Consider the following 15,928-nt stretch of genomic DNA (forward strand, 5'->3'; position numbering starts at 1 on the left):
CCCTAAATTTCTTCCCATTTTTTATAGTAATTATCATTAAATAAGTTTATATATTTTGGTGTGATGAAGAAGAGGAGGAGGAGGAGTTTGGATTTGATATCCCGCTTTATCACTACCCAAGGAGTCTCAAAGCGGCTAACAATCTCCTTTTCCCTTCCTCCCCCACAACAAACACCCTGTGAGGTGAGTGGGGCTGAGAGATTTCAGAGAAGTGTGACTGGCCCAAGGCCACCCAGCAGCTGCGTGTGGAGGAGCGGGGAATCGAACCCGGTTCCCCAGATTACGAGTCCACTGCACTTAACCACTACACCACGCTGGCTCTCCCCATTCCACCCACTGACCCCTCTTTCACCTTTGTACAATGGCTTACTGGCTGGAGACTGCAGCTGCTCTCCTGCAAAGCTGGGAGTGGATTTGATCATCTAATTTCCTATACCACTTAATATATTAAAATCAACCACAGACAACTTAAACAAAATATTACAAAAATGCAGCATCCCATATTGCTGCACGCCACCCCAGTCTCCGAGCTGAGTGAGATCCCAGGGCTTCCAGGCGCTTCAGAACCCTGAATGCTGTAAGTAGGCATGTCGTTATGTTTTTATGTATGGGAATGGTCCCATTTCTTGGGGTAGTTATAAACACAATTGTGCAGCTCTTTCTTCCACAGATTCCAAATGTGCAGTTGCTACAGAGGTGTGCAGATGACTGAGGGCTTTGAGTTGATGCGAGAGAAGCCCATGCATGTGACGTGGGGTTTGTGATTTCAGCTCTCCTGATATAACATGCTGGAGACAGTTCTCTAGTAACACTTCTTGATTAAAGCACAAGACTGAAGACTGGGGAGAGGAAAGCTACATTTATAGGGACAGGGAACTAGCAAGAAAGGATACATTTTGGAGGGAACAATATCAGGCAATCACAGTCCTGCCTTTTGGAGGGAACCAATAAGACAGAGGATCCAAATACAGCAGCTTAAATGAACCAATAGTAGCTGTACCCTCTGGAACCAAAAGGCAGTTACTTTACCCTAATGCAAATACAGACAATAATAATACAGATATAAAATCCTTTGACTCAATACACAACACCCCTTCCCCCCTAGTGAGCACAGCAGACGTAATCTCTCAGGTACTGTGGGGGCCTACAACTTCTACTTGATCTCCTGACAACAGGTGTTGCAGGTTCTGGATTGGGTGTTACCTGTGGTAGAGGGGCTGCTCTAGGGGTTTCGTCAGGAACAGATGGAGTCCCCGACATCTCAGGGTCCCCTATCTGTACCTCGTCATCGTGAGGACTAGCAGACCCTGGTTCATTTGTTAAAGCCCCTGGTGATTGCACCTTTGGGCCATTTTCACTCTGGTCTTGCGGCTCTGTGTCGTTAGCCTGGGATGAATTATCTGGCTCCTCCCTGCTGAGCGCCCGGCGCCTCAGCTGATCTATATGTCTCTTCCACACTTGCCCATTTTCCAAGGTCACATAATAGGACACAGGTCCACTAGCCCGGGTGACCACACCAGCCACCCACCGCGAACCTCGTGAATAGTTCCTCACCCAGACCAGATCTTCAGGGGCGAGATACCTTGTTGTGTCAGTCTCAGCCTGGGGGGTTGCTCTTGAATTATGGTTTGGCATTTTATCCGGGTGGACATAATCCAGCACCGTTACCAGTCTCCTACCCAAGAGCAGCTCAGCTGGCGACTTGCCCGTTGCGGTACACGGCGTCGCATGCTGCAAAAATAACATTCGCGCGATGCGAGCTGACCAGTTACCCTCCATTAAGCGCGCAATGGATTCTTTGGCTGTTCTTACCATGCGCTCAGCCTGCCCATTGGAGGATGGGTGAAAGGGCGCGGATGTTACCCCTCTTATGAAGTTATCAGCCAAGAGTGCCCTGAATTCTTGGGATACAAAAGCTGCCCCATTATCAGATACAATGGTCTCAGGTAACCCCTTGGGTTGCAAACAGCTGCCTCAACACCTTGATGACGGCAGCTGATGCCATGCTAGGGACCATCGCCACTTCTAACCATTTGGAATATGCATCAACGATAACCAAAAAGACCTTTCCTTGGAATGGCCCAGCAAAATCTAAGTGCAGCCGGCTCCAGGGAGATCTGGACTGCTCCCACCAGTGGACTGGTGCTCTGGCCACTTCCGGCCGCACCTCTTGGCATGCCTTGCATGTTCGTACCCATTGTTCTATGTTCTGGTCCATTCCAGGCCACCACACATAACATCGGGCTAGCGACGTCATCCTGACCATTCCCGGGTGTCCCATGTGAAGCGTCTCAAGAACCCTGTTTCTCAGTGGTGCTGGGATGATCACCCTATCTCCCCACAGGAGACACCCCTTATGCATGGACAACTCGTGCTGCCTAGTCGCATAAGGCCTGAATTTGTCTTCATGTGGACCACCTGGCCACCCCCTCCCCACCCAAGTGAGCACACAGGAAAGAACAGCATCTTCCCTCGTTTTCTCAGCTACATCAGTAGCCGTTACAGGAGCCCCCGGAAGTGTTTCCAGCATCATTATGTGCTCCGCTGGAGCAGGATCCTCAGTGCTCCCGCCAGGAAGGGGCAATCGACTCAGCGCATCCGCGTGGCACAACCGTTTCCCCGGCACATGGGTCAAGGTGTACTGGAACCCGTTCAGGAATATAGACCAACGTAACATTCTGGGGGAGAGAATTTGTGGCGTTTGTTTGTTCGGGTTGAACAACCCTAACAGTGGCTTGTGGTCCGTTTCAATGTAGAAATGGCGACCGTACACATAATCATGGAACTTTTTGATTCCTGCCACAATTGCAAGCGCCTCTTTGTCAATTTGAGCATAGTTGCGCTCCGTGGGCGACAACGTACGGGAATAGAAAGAGATGGGCTTTTCCGACCCATCCGGTTCCCTATGACTTAGCACCGCCCCCAGGCCGTATTGAGAGGCATCACATGCCAGGACCAGAGGCTTTGACTCGTCATAATGAGCAAGGACACTCCTGCTACTCAGCATTCCTCGCAAGGAGTCAAAAGCCTTCTGCTGCCCCTGCCCCCATCGCCACACAGTCTTTTTCTGCAACAGTCTATGTAATGGTTCAGCTACCGAAGCTTTCTGGGGTAAGAACGAATGATAAAAGTTAATAAGTCCCAGGAATGACTGCAACTCCGTCTTGTTCTGTGGTCGTGGCGCCTCGATGATGGCCTTAATCTTAGCATCTGTGGGGTGGATGCCTGATGCATCAATTTTAAACCCCAAGAAATCCACAGTTGGCACCCCAAAACTGCATTTTTCCTTTTTCAGTTGCAACCCCACCTCCTTGAACTTGAGCAACACTGCACGAACACGCGCAACCAGTTCCTGTGGGTCTTTTCCAGCAATCAAAACGTCATCAAAAAATGGCAAGACCCCCGGCAGACCTCTTAACAGGTGTTCCATGAGCCCTTGAAAAATCCCTGGGGCCACACAAACTCCAAATTGTAATCTGTTAACTCTGAACGCCCCTTTATGTGTGACAATAGTCTGTGCTTCCGCTGATTGTGGGGTTACTGGCAGCTGTTGGTAAGCTTGTGCCAAGTCAATTTTGGCGAACATCTTGCCCCCAGCCAGTTTAGCCAACAGATGTGATACGACTGGAATGGGGTATGAGTTTCCCCTGAGTGCCTTATTGATAGTACATTTGTAATCTGCACAGATCCTGACTTCCCCATTTGCTTTAAGGGGCGTGACGATTGGAGTCTCCCACTTAGCAGAGTCCACGGGTGAGAGAACTCCCTGCTTGACCAATTTCTCCAGCTCTGCTTCGATCTTGGGTTGCAGTGCAAATGGCACTCGCCTTGGTTTGAGTCGGATTGGGGCCACCCCAGGGTCCAACTCGAAGTCAACTGGGGGCCCTTTATAACAACCCAGTTTTCCATTAAAGAGACCAGCAAATTCTTTGCATAATGCCTCGCTCATCTCAGGGCAAGTTTGGATTGAATTAAGCCCTGATATACTCAGTCCCAGGGCGGGGAACCAGTCAGTGCCCAGGAGACTGGGGCGACTGCCCTTCGCAATCACCAGTTTGAGTACAGCCTGTTTGTCCCGGAACTGTACTCTCACGGCACACATTCCCATAACATGGATGCGGCCCGCTGAGTATGACTGCAAGGTTGCCGGGAAGGGTTCCAGAGGGGGCAACTTACCCCTAGGGAAGAATGTCCTCGCGGTCTGGTCCGACACGATAGTGAATCCAGATCCGGAGTCCACCTCCATGTCGCACTGCTGACCCTCAATCTTCACCTTGACGTGTGCCTTGCCTTGTGCTGGGAACTGCACGACCCTCCCGTTGATCTCCGTAACGTAGTGGCAGTCCTTTAGAAAATGGGTTGCTGCGGGCGGTCTGCGATGCTCCGGTCTAGGTGCTCCTGTCGCTCCCAACGCCGCCGATCTACAGACTCTGGCGATGTGACCTGTCTTCCCGCACGTCCGGCACATAGCATCCCGGAAACGACAACTCTTCCGCTCATGGTTTCCGCCACAACCTGGGCACCTGCCTCGGTGATCTTTGTGCACTGTGCAGGCCTGACTCACTGACTCGACCCCACGGACTGGGCTCTGGCTCGGAGTAGCCTCTAGCTCGTCCATGGCATGCGCAACTTCTATCTGTGGCTTAGGGGCCTTGCGACTGGCATCAAGCTCCTCTCTTTCATAATTCTCCGTGGCGGTGGCCTCCTTCAAGGTTGAAGCAAGGGTAACCTCTTCTTTAGCCACGATGCGTCTTCTGGCCTTCTTGCTGCTCAGACCACCGATAAACCGATCCAGGAGAGTCTCTTCCAGATTTTGGAAGTCGCAGTGCTGAGCGAGCTTCCGCAGTTCAGCCAGAAATGCAGATACAGACTCCCCAGCATGCTGCTGCCTCTTATGAAACTCCATCCGCTGAGCCATCTTGGTCTCAGTAGGCGCCAAGTGGCTTGTTAGGCAGGCAAGAATATCTTTGAGAGATGTCTCACTTAGCTTCGCTGGAGCAAGCAATGCCTTGGCCAGCTTGAAGGTCTCAGGCCCACAGTAGCTCAGGAATGTGGCCCTTCTTTTGCTGGCATCGGTGATCCCTTGAGCCTCTGCGAAGAACTCGAAGCGTTCGACGTAGTCTTCCCACGTGTCGGGCTCTGATGGCTGGAAGGGCTCCAATACCCTTGGACTCTCCATTGTCCTGTGGCAGGGTCGTCTTCTCAGCTGGTCAGTGAGTCTTGTTCTTAGCTGCAATCCGGACTCTGAGGCAGGGCTGCGTTTAACCGCTCCTCAGCATTCCGGATCCCACCTTCGTCGCCAGTTGTTGTGACGTGGGGTTTGTGATTTCAGCTCTCTTGATATAACATGCTGGAGACAGTTCTCTAGTAACACTTCTTTATTAAAGCACAAGACTGAAGACTGGGGAGAAGAAAGCTACATTTATAGGGACAGGGAACTAGCAAGAAAGGATACATTTTGGAGGGAACAATATCAGGCAATCACAGTCCTGCCTTTTGGAGGGAACCAATAAGACAGAGGATCCAAATACAGCAGCTTAAATGAACCAATAGTAGCTGTACCCTCTGGAACCAAAAGGCAGTTACTTTACCCTAATGCAAATACAGACAATAATAATACAGATATAAAATCCTTTGACTCAATACACAACACATGCAACTGACCTCTTGGTGACTTTGGATACCCTCAACCGCAGTCTCCTCCTGGAGAGGCTCTCTGAGTTGGGGAGGGCAGCCCTGCATTGCAGTGCTTCTGGTCCTACTTGGATGGTTGTCTTCCATGGGTGAGGCTTGGGGAGTGTTTTTTGGCAACGTGGGTCCTCAATGTGGGCTTCCTCAGGGCTCATGATATTAATATTGCACAGCCTGAAGCAATTGGATATATGAAAACTGACTCCTTTCGGAATAAAAATAGTCCAGACTCATAAATTTTCTTCAAAGCTTTACTAACCAAAACATGTTCAAAAACAGGTAGAAAACAATCAATGATACATCCAGAAAGTTGTATAAAGCACTTGCATATTCAAGCATAGGTTTTTCTTAAAAATATAATTATGATCAGAGCAAGAAATTCAAGCTCTGTCTCTCCTATAGTTTGCATTAGCCTGCACCAAGAGAAGGCAGAGGGCCTTCTTGGTAGTGGCATCTGCCCTGTAGAACGCCCTCCTGTCAGATGTCAAGGAAATAAACAACTATCCGACTTTTAGAAGACATCTGAAGGCAGCCCTGTTTAGGGAAGTTTTTAATGTTTGATGTTTTATTGTGCTTTTAATATTCCGCTGGGAGCTGCGCAGAGTGGTTGGGAAGGCCCAGCCAGATGGGCAGGGTATAAGTAAAAAAATATTTTTATTTATTATGGTATTTATTATTATTGCTACCACTACACACATTTACAAGCATGCCTGTGTTGCCTCACACAGTGTCCTACATTCATTATAGAGTTGCGTGTGAAATAATTTGTGTATGTAGCATTAAGAAAGGTTGTCCAAGGCATCTTTCTGTTTGCCTCTCAGATCTGCCCTCCATTTCAACCCTGCTGCCTTAAGTGGAAACAGGAGGCAACGGTCAGGCTTCCTTTTCTTCCCAACATTTGATTTAATGTTGTTGATATCTTTGCATCTAGCAACTGTGGGGAGGGAGGAATCCGGAGGGAGCCTGTGGAGCATCAACCCTTGCCTTGGTTCCCATCGGCTCCTCTGCTGAGCCCGACCCTCACCCCCTCAGCATGGCTAATACCTCGGTGGGTCAAGCTGCCTTTCTGGCAGGTGTGCTGCTATTTACTGAAGCCTTTAAAGAAACCCCACAGTTTGGAAAGGATCAGCCAAACCCTTCACCTTTGCAGCTTAAAAGAACTGGGTGGTGGTGGTGGTGAAGGAGGAGGAGGAGAAGAAGAAAGGGATTCCAGAATCAGGGAAATGAAACTCTGAAAATTCAGCTGAATGTGGCTTTTTACAACCTCTGTAAACATACTGCATTTTTTTGGCTGGAAGTCTGCATTCACAATTCACACAAGTGTATATACTGAAGGTTAGCAGGTGTTGGTTTGCACATTTCCAAAAACTGTGGAGGAAGAGGTGAACTGAATTGAATTCATCTTTGATTAATTCTGTTGGCAAACTGCAAACTGTCCCTTGCCCTGCCTTACGGATAAGCTGGAGGAAAGAGCTGCTGCTGAAAGCGCCCCATCTTTGAAAAGGGGGTCTACAGAGCCATACGTTTCACAGGGAGACAGAGAAATAATTTACACCAGGGGTGTAAAGAAATCAAAATAGTCCTTATTTATGAAAATGAACTCACCCTGGGGGGCGGGGGCGGGGAAAGGATTGGACAAATAACTCTCCCACCTTCGCTTCCATTTTGTAACATGGGAATGTGGGCCTTCCACAATATCATTCGGAGGGCAGGCCCCAAAGGATGTAAAGTCATTGGGGATTCAGAAACACACTTCTTCCAGCAGCCGAGCTTATCTAAGTGAGACCTCAACAAACCAAGCTTATCTATATTTGGCTTCTCAGTCTGTATTGTGTGTGAAATAGGGATAATTGTGTGGCAGAACATACAAGGCTTTTCCATCTCGCCCTGTCCTCAGATTCTTCTTAAAGGAGGAAGAACACTACTTAAGGGAACACTGCCCTTAATTTTTCTTTTAATATAGAAAAAAATCATAAGCAAAGTGAGCATTTAATATGAAAACCCCCAATTCAGCAAATGTGCTGCGGAATTCAAAGTATTCTAGCACTGGCAAAATTGTACTTGCAAGAGATTCATGGCTGGATCAGGGCACCAGAAAGTGAAAAACAATAGGATGTTTTGATTTCCATGTTTCTGAAGTGATGTTTGTTCCCAAAAGCAGCCTATCTGCAGCAAGACAGCAGTCCTAATCCCAGATAAGGTAAATCCCACTGAATTCAGTGAGGCTTACTCCCAAGTAAGTGGCATTAGGATTTCAGTCTTAATCGGCTGAATTTTGAAAAGCAATGAAATGCACTGCTCATTTCTGCTCTTTTGACATGGAAAGAAGCTGTCTCCTTTTTAGTTTTTGCATTTTTTTTTATTATATTACCACAGTAAGCATTACAAGTGTAAACAAGAAAACATTGTTCAATACACAGGTGTGTTGCATATTTAAATACATTCAGGAATTATTTCATAGCACATGTCAATTTCCATCCACCTGAAAGAAATTTAGAAGTGATGGCTTTTGTTAATTCTGTGGAATTTTTACCTGTCTTCTCAAGTTAAAGTCTGAGCATCTTTGCTGAGGGGGGGGGGGGGAGAACCACCTGGATTTGGCTGCCTGTTTTTCAGCATCTCCAAACTTAATAGAAAAGTAAAATTAAATTTAAATTTTCTTTCCTTCCCCAGCACTAAAGTTTTCTTCACTTTCAGCTAAACTGTCCCTCCCTTGTGTCCGAGTGAGGGAAATGAGATAGAATGACAAATTTAAACTGAACTGTGAAATTAAGGTAGGGAGAATGGCTGAAATCTTAACCCGAATTAATGGGAACGACTTGTTGAATTCAGTGGAACTTAAAGCCCTTAATTTTGAAAGGCACCATGCAAGGAAGGTAGTTGAATTGTAAATACACGATCAACTGAGTGTCTATTGCGTGCTATGAAAAAAATACTTCAAACTATATGCATTTCCACATTAGTAGACGACAAAATGGAATACTGATTTGTGCAAAATAAACCAATTGCAGTGGCTGAAAGTACAAGTGGAAATCAGGACAGACGGAGGCATTTCAGCACATCCCTACTGAGAGTGAAAATGTTCTGGTGTTTAAGTGGATCATTCCCACTAGATGCATTACAGTATGTTGCATATTGAGTCAGACTCTTCTTCTTTCTTTCTTCTCTTCTCTTCATTAATTTCCCTTTCCACCTCCTCACGTATTTTCCTCTTCATCTTCTCAATCTCTTCTTTGTCCTCCTCTAGCATCTCTTCAGTGTAGCAGGGGGCTGCCTTGTTCCTTTCGACCAGGTGGTCGATCATCCCAAGCAATTCGGCCACCTGCTCTTCTCTTTCCTGCCCTTTCGCCCGGTTGTTGAAAGCCAGGCATCTCCCGCCACACTGAGCGATCTGGTTCTGCAGATCCTGGTCTCCCTCCGCCAAGAACTCTTTCAAAGGCTGATCGTCCAGCTCATCCTTCCGGGTGAACAAGATGATCATGTAGTCCTTGGCTTTGCAGCTGAAGATCTTCTGGATCAACCGAGCAACGGCTTTCTCCTCCTTGCTGAAACGAGTCAGCTGAATGACTTGTATGAGGACATGGGCTCCTGGGTAGATGTACTTCACACAGGTCTTGATTTCCTTGGTTGTCACATCTTCTGGAACATTTGTGTCGAAAAAGCCAGGTGTATCAACCACCACAATTCTCCTACCACCAATGACAGTGTCCTCTTTCTGACACTTTGCTGTCACGGAGGTAGGAGAGAGGCGTGATAAAAACCTCTGGTCCCCCAGGATGGTGTTTCCTGTTGCGCTTTTCCCAGCTCCAGTTTTGCCCACCAGGGCGATCCTCAGTTCTGCAAGAAAGAGGCAAGAGATGGTGAGCAACTCTTCTGCATTGTCACCAGAGAGGAAACTGAGGAGAACATGGGCACCACCCCTCCCCTGCCCATCTCCATCACCCAGAAGCTGTGGGGAGGAAGAAACAAATCGGTCAAGTTCTCCTTCCCTCAGGTTCTCATTTCTCCAGACTTAAGTTCAGTTCTCCACTTTTTGGCATGACAATCTGTACACATTTTAAGTGCATTTAACCCAGTATACGTTTCTGTGTGCAATTATGCCCACTATAAACCTTTCTGCAAGCAATTTCCCCTAATATAATTCATTTCTCTACAGATATATGCAAATTTGTGTGCATTTTTTCCTGTTCAATGCTTTTTCATATATATTTTCATATATATATATTGGTTGAACTGCATCTTTTAGCTCGTGTAATAATTGGCTACCTTTCACCCCAGGGTGAGTTACAACAATTGAAACACAAAGTTAAAAACAGGCTAAAATTACAGAAATAAGACGGGTGCTAAAGTTAGACACCTCAAGCTCAAGAGGTGCACCTTCAGCTTTTGCCAGAAGCTGCACAATGAAGGCTCCAGGTGCTCCTCTCTGGGGAGGAAGTTCCACATCTATGGGGCCACCACAGAGAAGGTCCTGGGCTGACCTTTTGTAGGTGGTAGAACAACCAAGAGGACCCCTCCCCCAATCATAGCACCCAAGAGGGTCTGCAGGGAAAGGGGGGGGTCTTTCAAGTATTGGAGACACGAATCATTTCGGTCTTTAAACACCAACGTGAGCACCTTGAATATGGTCTGGAAACAAACCATGAATCAAGCTAATGTCTCTCCCATGGTTACATTGATTCCATCCAACGCTGTCCAGGAATCTGGGAGAATGAGATCAAATCAGCTCGGCCTTACCTGTGCTTCTTCCAGCCATATTCAGACAAGCAGAAAAATTCACAAGCCAATATTTAGGATTTCTAGATCGGAAGCAAAAGGAAACAGAATCAGCCAATGGGGAGCTTTCTGTATTAGGCAGAAATGTGTGTCCCCCCCCAAAAGAAAAATCTGCCTCACAGAATTCTTTTTCCAATTTACAGGATCTTCCTAAGTGTCCACTGTCCCAAATATTTGGCCATCATGTGTGTGTTTCACTCTTTTTGTGTTCCATGCCCCCCCACTGGCTCATGTTCAGAATAAGACCCACGACTCCCAGATTCTGACTAAAACGTCACACCTATGTAGCAAATGAAAAGCGTCTCTGCTTCTTCCAAAAGACACTTTAGCTCAACCTTTGGTGAGGCTCCAGAGGATGAGATGACAGTCATGGACTTGTGGAGCAGCCATGATGGCACCCTCAGACCCACAGTTGGCATCTGAAGGGAGTTCGGAGGATCTGCTCCCTTCGTATTTGATCTGTTTCTCCATAGGATACATTCCTCTGGGGAGCCATGGGGCCACCATTTCCCTCCAGTATGTGCTGAAAGGAAAGGATGTCTTGTGGAGAAATGGCAGGTCCCACAAAAAAGGAATGGCCCTCACTGACGGCTGCCCCAGAATGGAGACTGGTCAATTGGGGCAAGAGGGACACTGCCCCACCCAGCCCCCACTTGCTCCTCCTTCCTTCCTTCCTTCCTTCCTTCCTTCCTTCCTTCCTTCCTTCTGCTCTAGGGTGCAGCTGTGAACATCTTCCTCCTCCTCAGCCTCAGAGTTGCCTTGGTAGATGTCAGTAGGGAGGAGGATGGGAACCACAACAGAGAGAGTTGACTCCGCCCACCAGTGGTTCTGGCTCCACCCACTCTTGGGCTCCCTGCCTCCCACCCCTCCCCCAGTCCGAATGGCCACCCCTGGGACTAGGACTTTCTTTGCCTCAGATCCCAAGATGGACCTGGCTTTGGCTCACTGTCCAAAGCTCTGGATGTCTTCTTCCCCACTGAGGGAAATAGGAAAATGCCTATCACCTTCCAATTCCTTGGCGGAACTGGGAAGGGCAGAAAAGACCATTCTTAAGGGAAGAAGCCTTGCGTGTTTCAGGCAAACAAGGGCAGGAGTTATTACTCAAAGAGCCTTGGCAGTCTGAGGAAACTCCCTCCCCTGCCGTGGTCTTAATAGTGCGGAAAATATAGCGTGACTCTGCTTATGTAACAGAGAGGGTCTGCCAGAGGGCACTGCTGAGCAGCCTTAAGACTGGGGCTGGAAGACAATATCCCATTCCTCCACCCCATGAGATCACTGAATTCATGCACGGGGACGGGGCTGAGCTCTCTGAACATCCTCTACATCATAACTTCCAGAGTTGCAACTATGCCAAGGATTTAGTGGTAAACATAGTTTTCTCCATCTGGTGTAAGCTGAAGAGAGTACAGATACATACAGTCCTAAGTATTATTGTGGATTGCTCACTTTCCCTTGTTTTTTGTCTGAACAGCTAACATACAGAAGAGCCCTGTGTGAGTTTAAAGCTTGCATCTTGCAATTTGCATAAGACCTGGTCCAGAGAAATATATTCTTCCTCATTCTGTCCTTGGGAATACTATTCATCTCCCTACCACCCCATGCCCAGGGGACATGGGCAGGTCTACATTTCTTAGTTATTGTCTGCATCCCACCTCCAAAATGCTGCTTCTCTTGGACCATATAATAAGGCAGAGACTGAAACAAGTTGAGGGCTTCTCATCTCAAGGTAATTGAGAAAGTTCATAGATTAAAGTGACCCCTTTGGATGCAAGCCACAGCCCAGGCGGGGCAGTTCAGAGAAAATCTAGTATACTAATCTGCAGAACCAAAGAAGGTGGCCAAGATTTCTACATGAGCAGAACAAGAATGCAGGGGAGGCCTGGATCAAAAATTCCAAGAGGAAGGAGAGAGACATGGAGCCATCGCAAGATACAATTAATGTTTTGTCCATGTGGAAAGTAGCAAACAGAGTGAAGGAGAAGGAATGCAGATCTCTGCCTCTGTTTACACTAAGTGGGATAGAAACATCTTTTGTTTATGGAGAAAGAAGAAGAGGATGAGATTCTCCAAAAGTCAGTTTTCACCTCAAGGGCTCGTTTTCCATGCACCTTCTCAGCATCCCTGTATCGGACACATCTCTCCCTTTGGACCTCCTTACAGTTCTTTATGGTGCCTCTGGTCAAAGGCCTGCACCAGTCACGATAATCCTGCCACCCACATGGTTGCCTTGCTCAGTCCGATAATATTATAAGAAAAGAATCCGAGGTGCATCTCTCAGTGTGCCTCCTGCTTGATAGGAAACCCCAAAAGTGCTACTGCAAAATTATTGCTGGTGTTAGAGTACAGGGGTATTTCCCAAGATTGAGGGGTGCGGGTGTCAAGGATATTTTGTTCCCCAACAAACAAACCCTATGCACACTTTCCTGGTGTAAACACCATGGAACTTAATGGAGCTTTCCCCACCAAAGTAAAAATCCTCACTATTACTCCTGAAACTGCACTATTAAAATACTAAAATATTAAAAAGATCTGCGGCTCTTGCTCCAGTTAGAATTACTGTACAGCATTTTAAGTGTAGAGCAGACAGCTATTGGAGGAGGGGATTTAGCCTTTTTTTTATTTTTAGCCCTGGTGAATCCTCCAGGGGGTGCCATTGAAGCTCCCAGTCTGTGTACCCAAATGCCTGGGGGGGGGGGAATTGCCAAACTGGGTTTTTGACCCGGGTGAAAAAAAGGCTCCTTTTTTAATTATTTGTTGAAAGCTGCCCAGAGTGGCTGGGATATAAATAATAAATTATTATTATTATTAGTTTGCCCCCCCCAACAGACTGTTGAAGCCATTGAGTTCAACCATTGAAGAAATTCATTGTGGGAATTGGCAGACTTCACCCCTTAGAAAAGTATGACCATGTCTAAAGCTATAGTTTTCCCAGTACTGATGTATGGAAGTGAGAGCTGGACCATCAAGAAGGCTGATAGCTGAAGAATTGATGCTTTTGAAGTATGGTGCTGGAGGAGACTCTTGAGAGTCCCATGGACTGCAAGAAGATCAAACGTATCCATTCTTAAGGAAATCAGCCCTGAGTGCTCACTGGAAGGACAGATCCTGAAGCTGAGGCTCCAAGACTTTGGCCACCTCATGAGAAGAGAAGACTCCCTGGAAAAGACCCTGATGTTGGGAAAGATGGGGGGCACAAGGAGAAGGACGAGATGGTTGGACAGTGTTCTCGAAGCTACCAGCATGAGTTTGACCAAACTGCGGGAGGCAGTGGAAGACAGGAGGGCCTGGCGTGCTCTGGTCCAGGGGGTCACAAAGAGGCGGACACGACTAAACTACTAAACAACAGCATATCTGCAGATTGCAGCCATTTCTGGCAGAAAAGAAAACCGCTCCGCAGTTCTTTACAAATGCCCTTTGAAAGGTTCCCTGTGCGAAAACATAATTTTCTGGGCCACCTCCCTTTTGGTTCTATAAACACATCTCCAGGACCCCCTAAACTACTGTATAAAAAAGTACTATTCAGAATAGCATTTTGCAAAACCCACTAAGCTAGGTAGTAACACAAAAACATTTTGCACGACAGCAACAATTGCACAATCATTCAAAACTATTTTGTTTAATTCATTCAACCATGCTGGTGAATTTGATTCAGTGATACCAGCTTTTCAAAGCCATTTGACCTCCAGCGTCCCCCCTGCCGCCCCCTTAGGCAACCCCACCGCCCCCAACCCCCAAGCACGGGGTGGTACCTCCCAGTTTGGGGGCCGCTGCCTGGCCGGCTCTGCCTGCAGGTTGGCAGGCGTAACTGTGTGCAGAGGCTCCTTCGCCTAAAGGTTTCAAAGGACGGAAGGGGGAAAGAATGTTACAGCCATTTCGAGAGTCACAATTGTAGGGGGTGGGAGGAGGGGGCGGAAACAAAGCTGCGTTTTCCACCTATCTAACAAGAGTCCCAAATTAAAAGGCGAACAGGAAAGACACGGAGCATCTCCAACACAGACTGATCTGCTTCCCAAACCTGCAGACTCGGACCTTCAACTCTTGCAGCTGCTGCTCACGCCTCCCCAACACCAAGCTGTGGGTCTCTGAGGAAAGTGTGGGGTTCCTCTGCCTCTCGGGTGCTTCTGCAAGCGCCGCGGAAGACTCAATGGGGCGAGCAGAGTCGTCTCCGCTTGGCAAATCTTTTGGTGAATGAGAAGTCAGAGAAACCTCCCTGACTTCCCCAAAACAGGCCTGGGCTGCTAGCCAGAAATATTTGGTGGCACTGCAGGGTGAGAGGGGGGCTGGATTCGCCCCTCTCCGTTTTATTCCCCTCTGAACCGAGTCCCTGGTCCACACGAGAGAGAGAGAGAGAGAGAGAGAGAGAGAGAGAGAGAACAACGCCCATCAAGCGCAGCTGCTCTCTGACAACGCGGCGAAGAAGGTGCGCTTCTCTTTCTGCGTTTGGGAACCCCAGACGTCGCCTTGCGCAGAGTGGGGCCCTCGCTCCGTCTCGCGCAATGTCGCCTGCACTGACTGACAGGCGCTTCCCAGGCCCAAGTCTCTCCCCCAGCCCCACCTGGAGAGGCCGGGGGTCAAACCTCGGACCTTCTGCATGCAGGGCAGCTGAGCTGATTCTCCCTCCTGGCGAAAGACTCCCTTGCTCTGAGTTCGAGTGCGGATGGGCTGGAGAGAACAGAGGAGGGAAGGGGGAGATTCCACTTTCACCTGCGAGCCGAGGTCCTGATCCCTGAATTCAGTGATTTGGGAAGAGATGCCAACGAAGGATTGATTTTTCAGAGAGACCCTTTCTCTTTCCTCTGCCTCTCCTTTCTCTATCCAATTCAATGGAGAGATTTCTTTCTTGCAGGGAGAAGCTGTGTTCCGAAAAATCCCTGGTGTGGGGCAGAAGAAGTCATTTCCATTCCTCCCCCCTACTGACTTTTTCTTTGTCTTTTTGTACCATCCCCCCCCACAGCTCTAATTTTGGGATTTGTCAGTCTCCATGTCTGCAAATTTCAGGCAATTCTGGCGGGGGGGGGAGGGGAGGGGGAAAGGACATGTTCTTTTAAAAATAAACTTTAAAACCCCTAGAAGGATGTTCCTGCAGATTGTCAGGCTCCTTTAACTGCCCATTTAATCAAAGGTAAAAGATTCATGATTATACACGCAAGCCAAAGTTTTGCTTCCGAGAGCTCTAACTCAGCCTCTAGCAACAGGTCAAACAAAGCAGACCTTGAGCATCTCTGAGGCAGGTTGAGATACAGAAGACTTAAAGTCAAACCTTGTGGCTGCTGCTCCCTCTCCCAAATACCAACCTGTGGTCCGTCTGAGGTGCGGGTCTCCCTCCGTGTGGGTCTTTCTCTGTGTGGGTCTCCCTCCGTGTGGGTCTCCTCCTCCTTCTGCTGCTGCTCCTCTTGGGTGCTTCTTCCAGAACTGCAGGAGACCAAATGCAGCTCCTCTGAAATTATCCTCCCAGAGGGCA

General features: G+C 48.0%; 1 protein-coding gene and 1 long non-coding RNA gene across 7 annotated transcripts in view; one reads left to right on the top strand and one right to left on the bottom strand.

Annotated features, from left to right (window-relative positions):
• Positions 1–5,928: 5,928 nt before the first annotated feature.
• LOC308459828 (GTPase IMAP family member 4-like) lies at positions 5,929–15,900 on the bottom strand. Of its 6 annotated transcripts, XM_080975560.1 has the most exons (5): positions 15,762–15,900; positions 15,052–15,129; positions 14,483–14,645; positions 10,429–10,490; positions 5,929–9,528 (listed from the first exon to the last, which is right to left on the bottom strand). In XM_080975560.1, exons 4-5 carry the CDS (start codon positions 10,445–10,447, stop codon positions 8,810–8,812), a joined length of 738 nt encoding a protein of 245 aa, XP_080831686.1. In that variant the 5' UTR covers positions 10,448–10,490; positions 14,483–14,645; positions 15,052–15,129; positions 15,762–15,900; the 3' UTR covers positions 5,929–8,809. The 6 variants fall into 6 exon arrangements, with proteins under 6 accessions (XP_080831686.1, XP_080831687.1, XP_080831684.1 ...); XM_080975561.1 differs by lacking the exon at positions 14,483–14,645; XM_080975558.1 differs by lacking the exons at positions 14,483–14,645; positions 15,052–15,129 and having other exon boundaries at positions 15,762–15,781; positions 15,814–15,879.
• LOC308459851 overlaps positions 13,277–15,928 on the top strand; it is a 117,566-nt gene continuing 114,914 nt past the window's right edge. Inside the window, exon 1 of the long non-coding RNA XR_013978338.1 lies at positions 13,277–13,366. This is a non-coding gene — a long non-coding RNA (uncharacterized lncRNA). The remainder of the gene's footprint in view (positions 13,367–15,928) is intronic.

Source organism: Podarcis pityusensis (assembly GCF_964106645.2).
Source record: "Podarcis pityusensis genome assembly, chromosome: 12".
NCBI lineage: Eukaryota > Metazoa > Chordata > Lepidosauria > Squamata > Lacertidae > Podarcis > Podarcis pityusensis.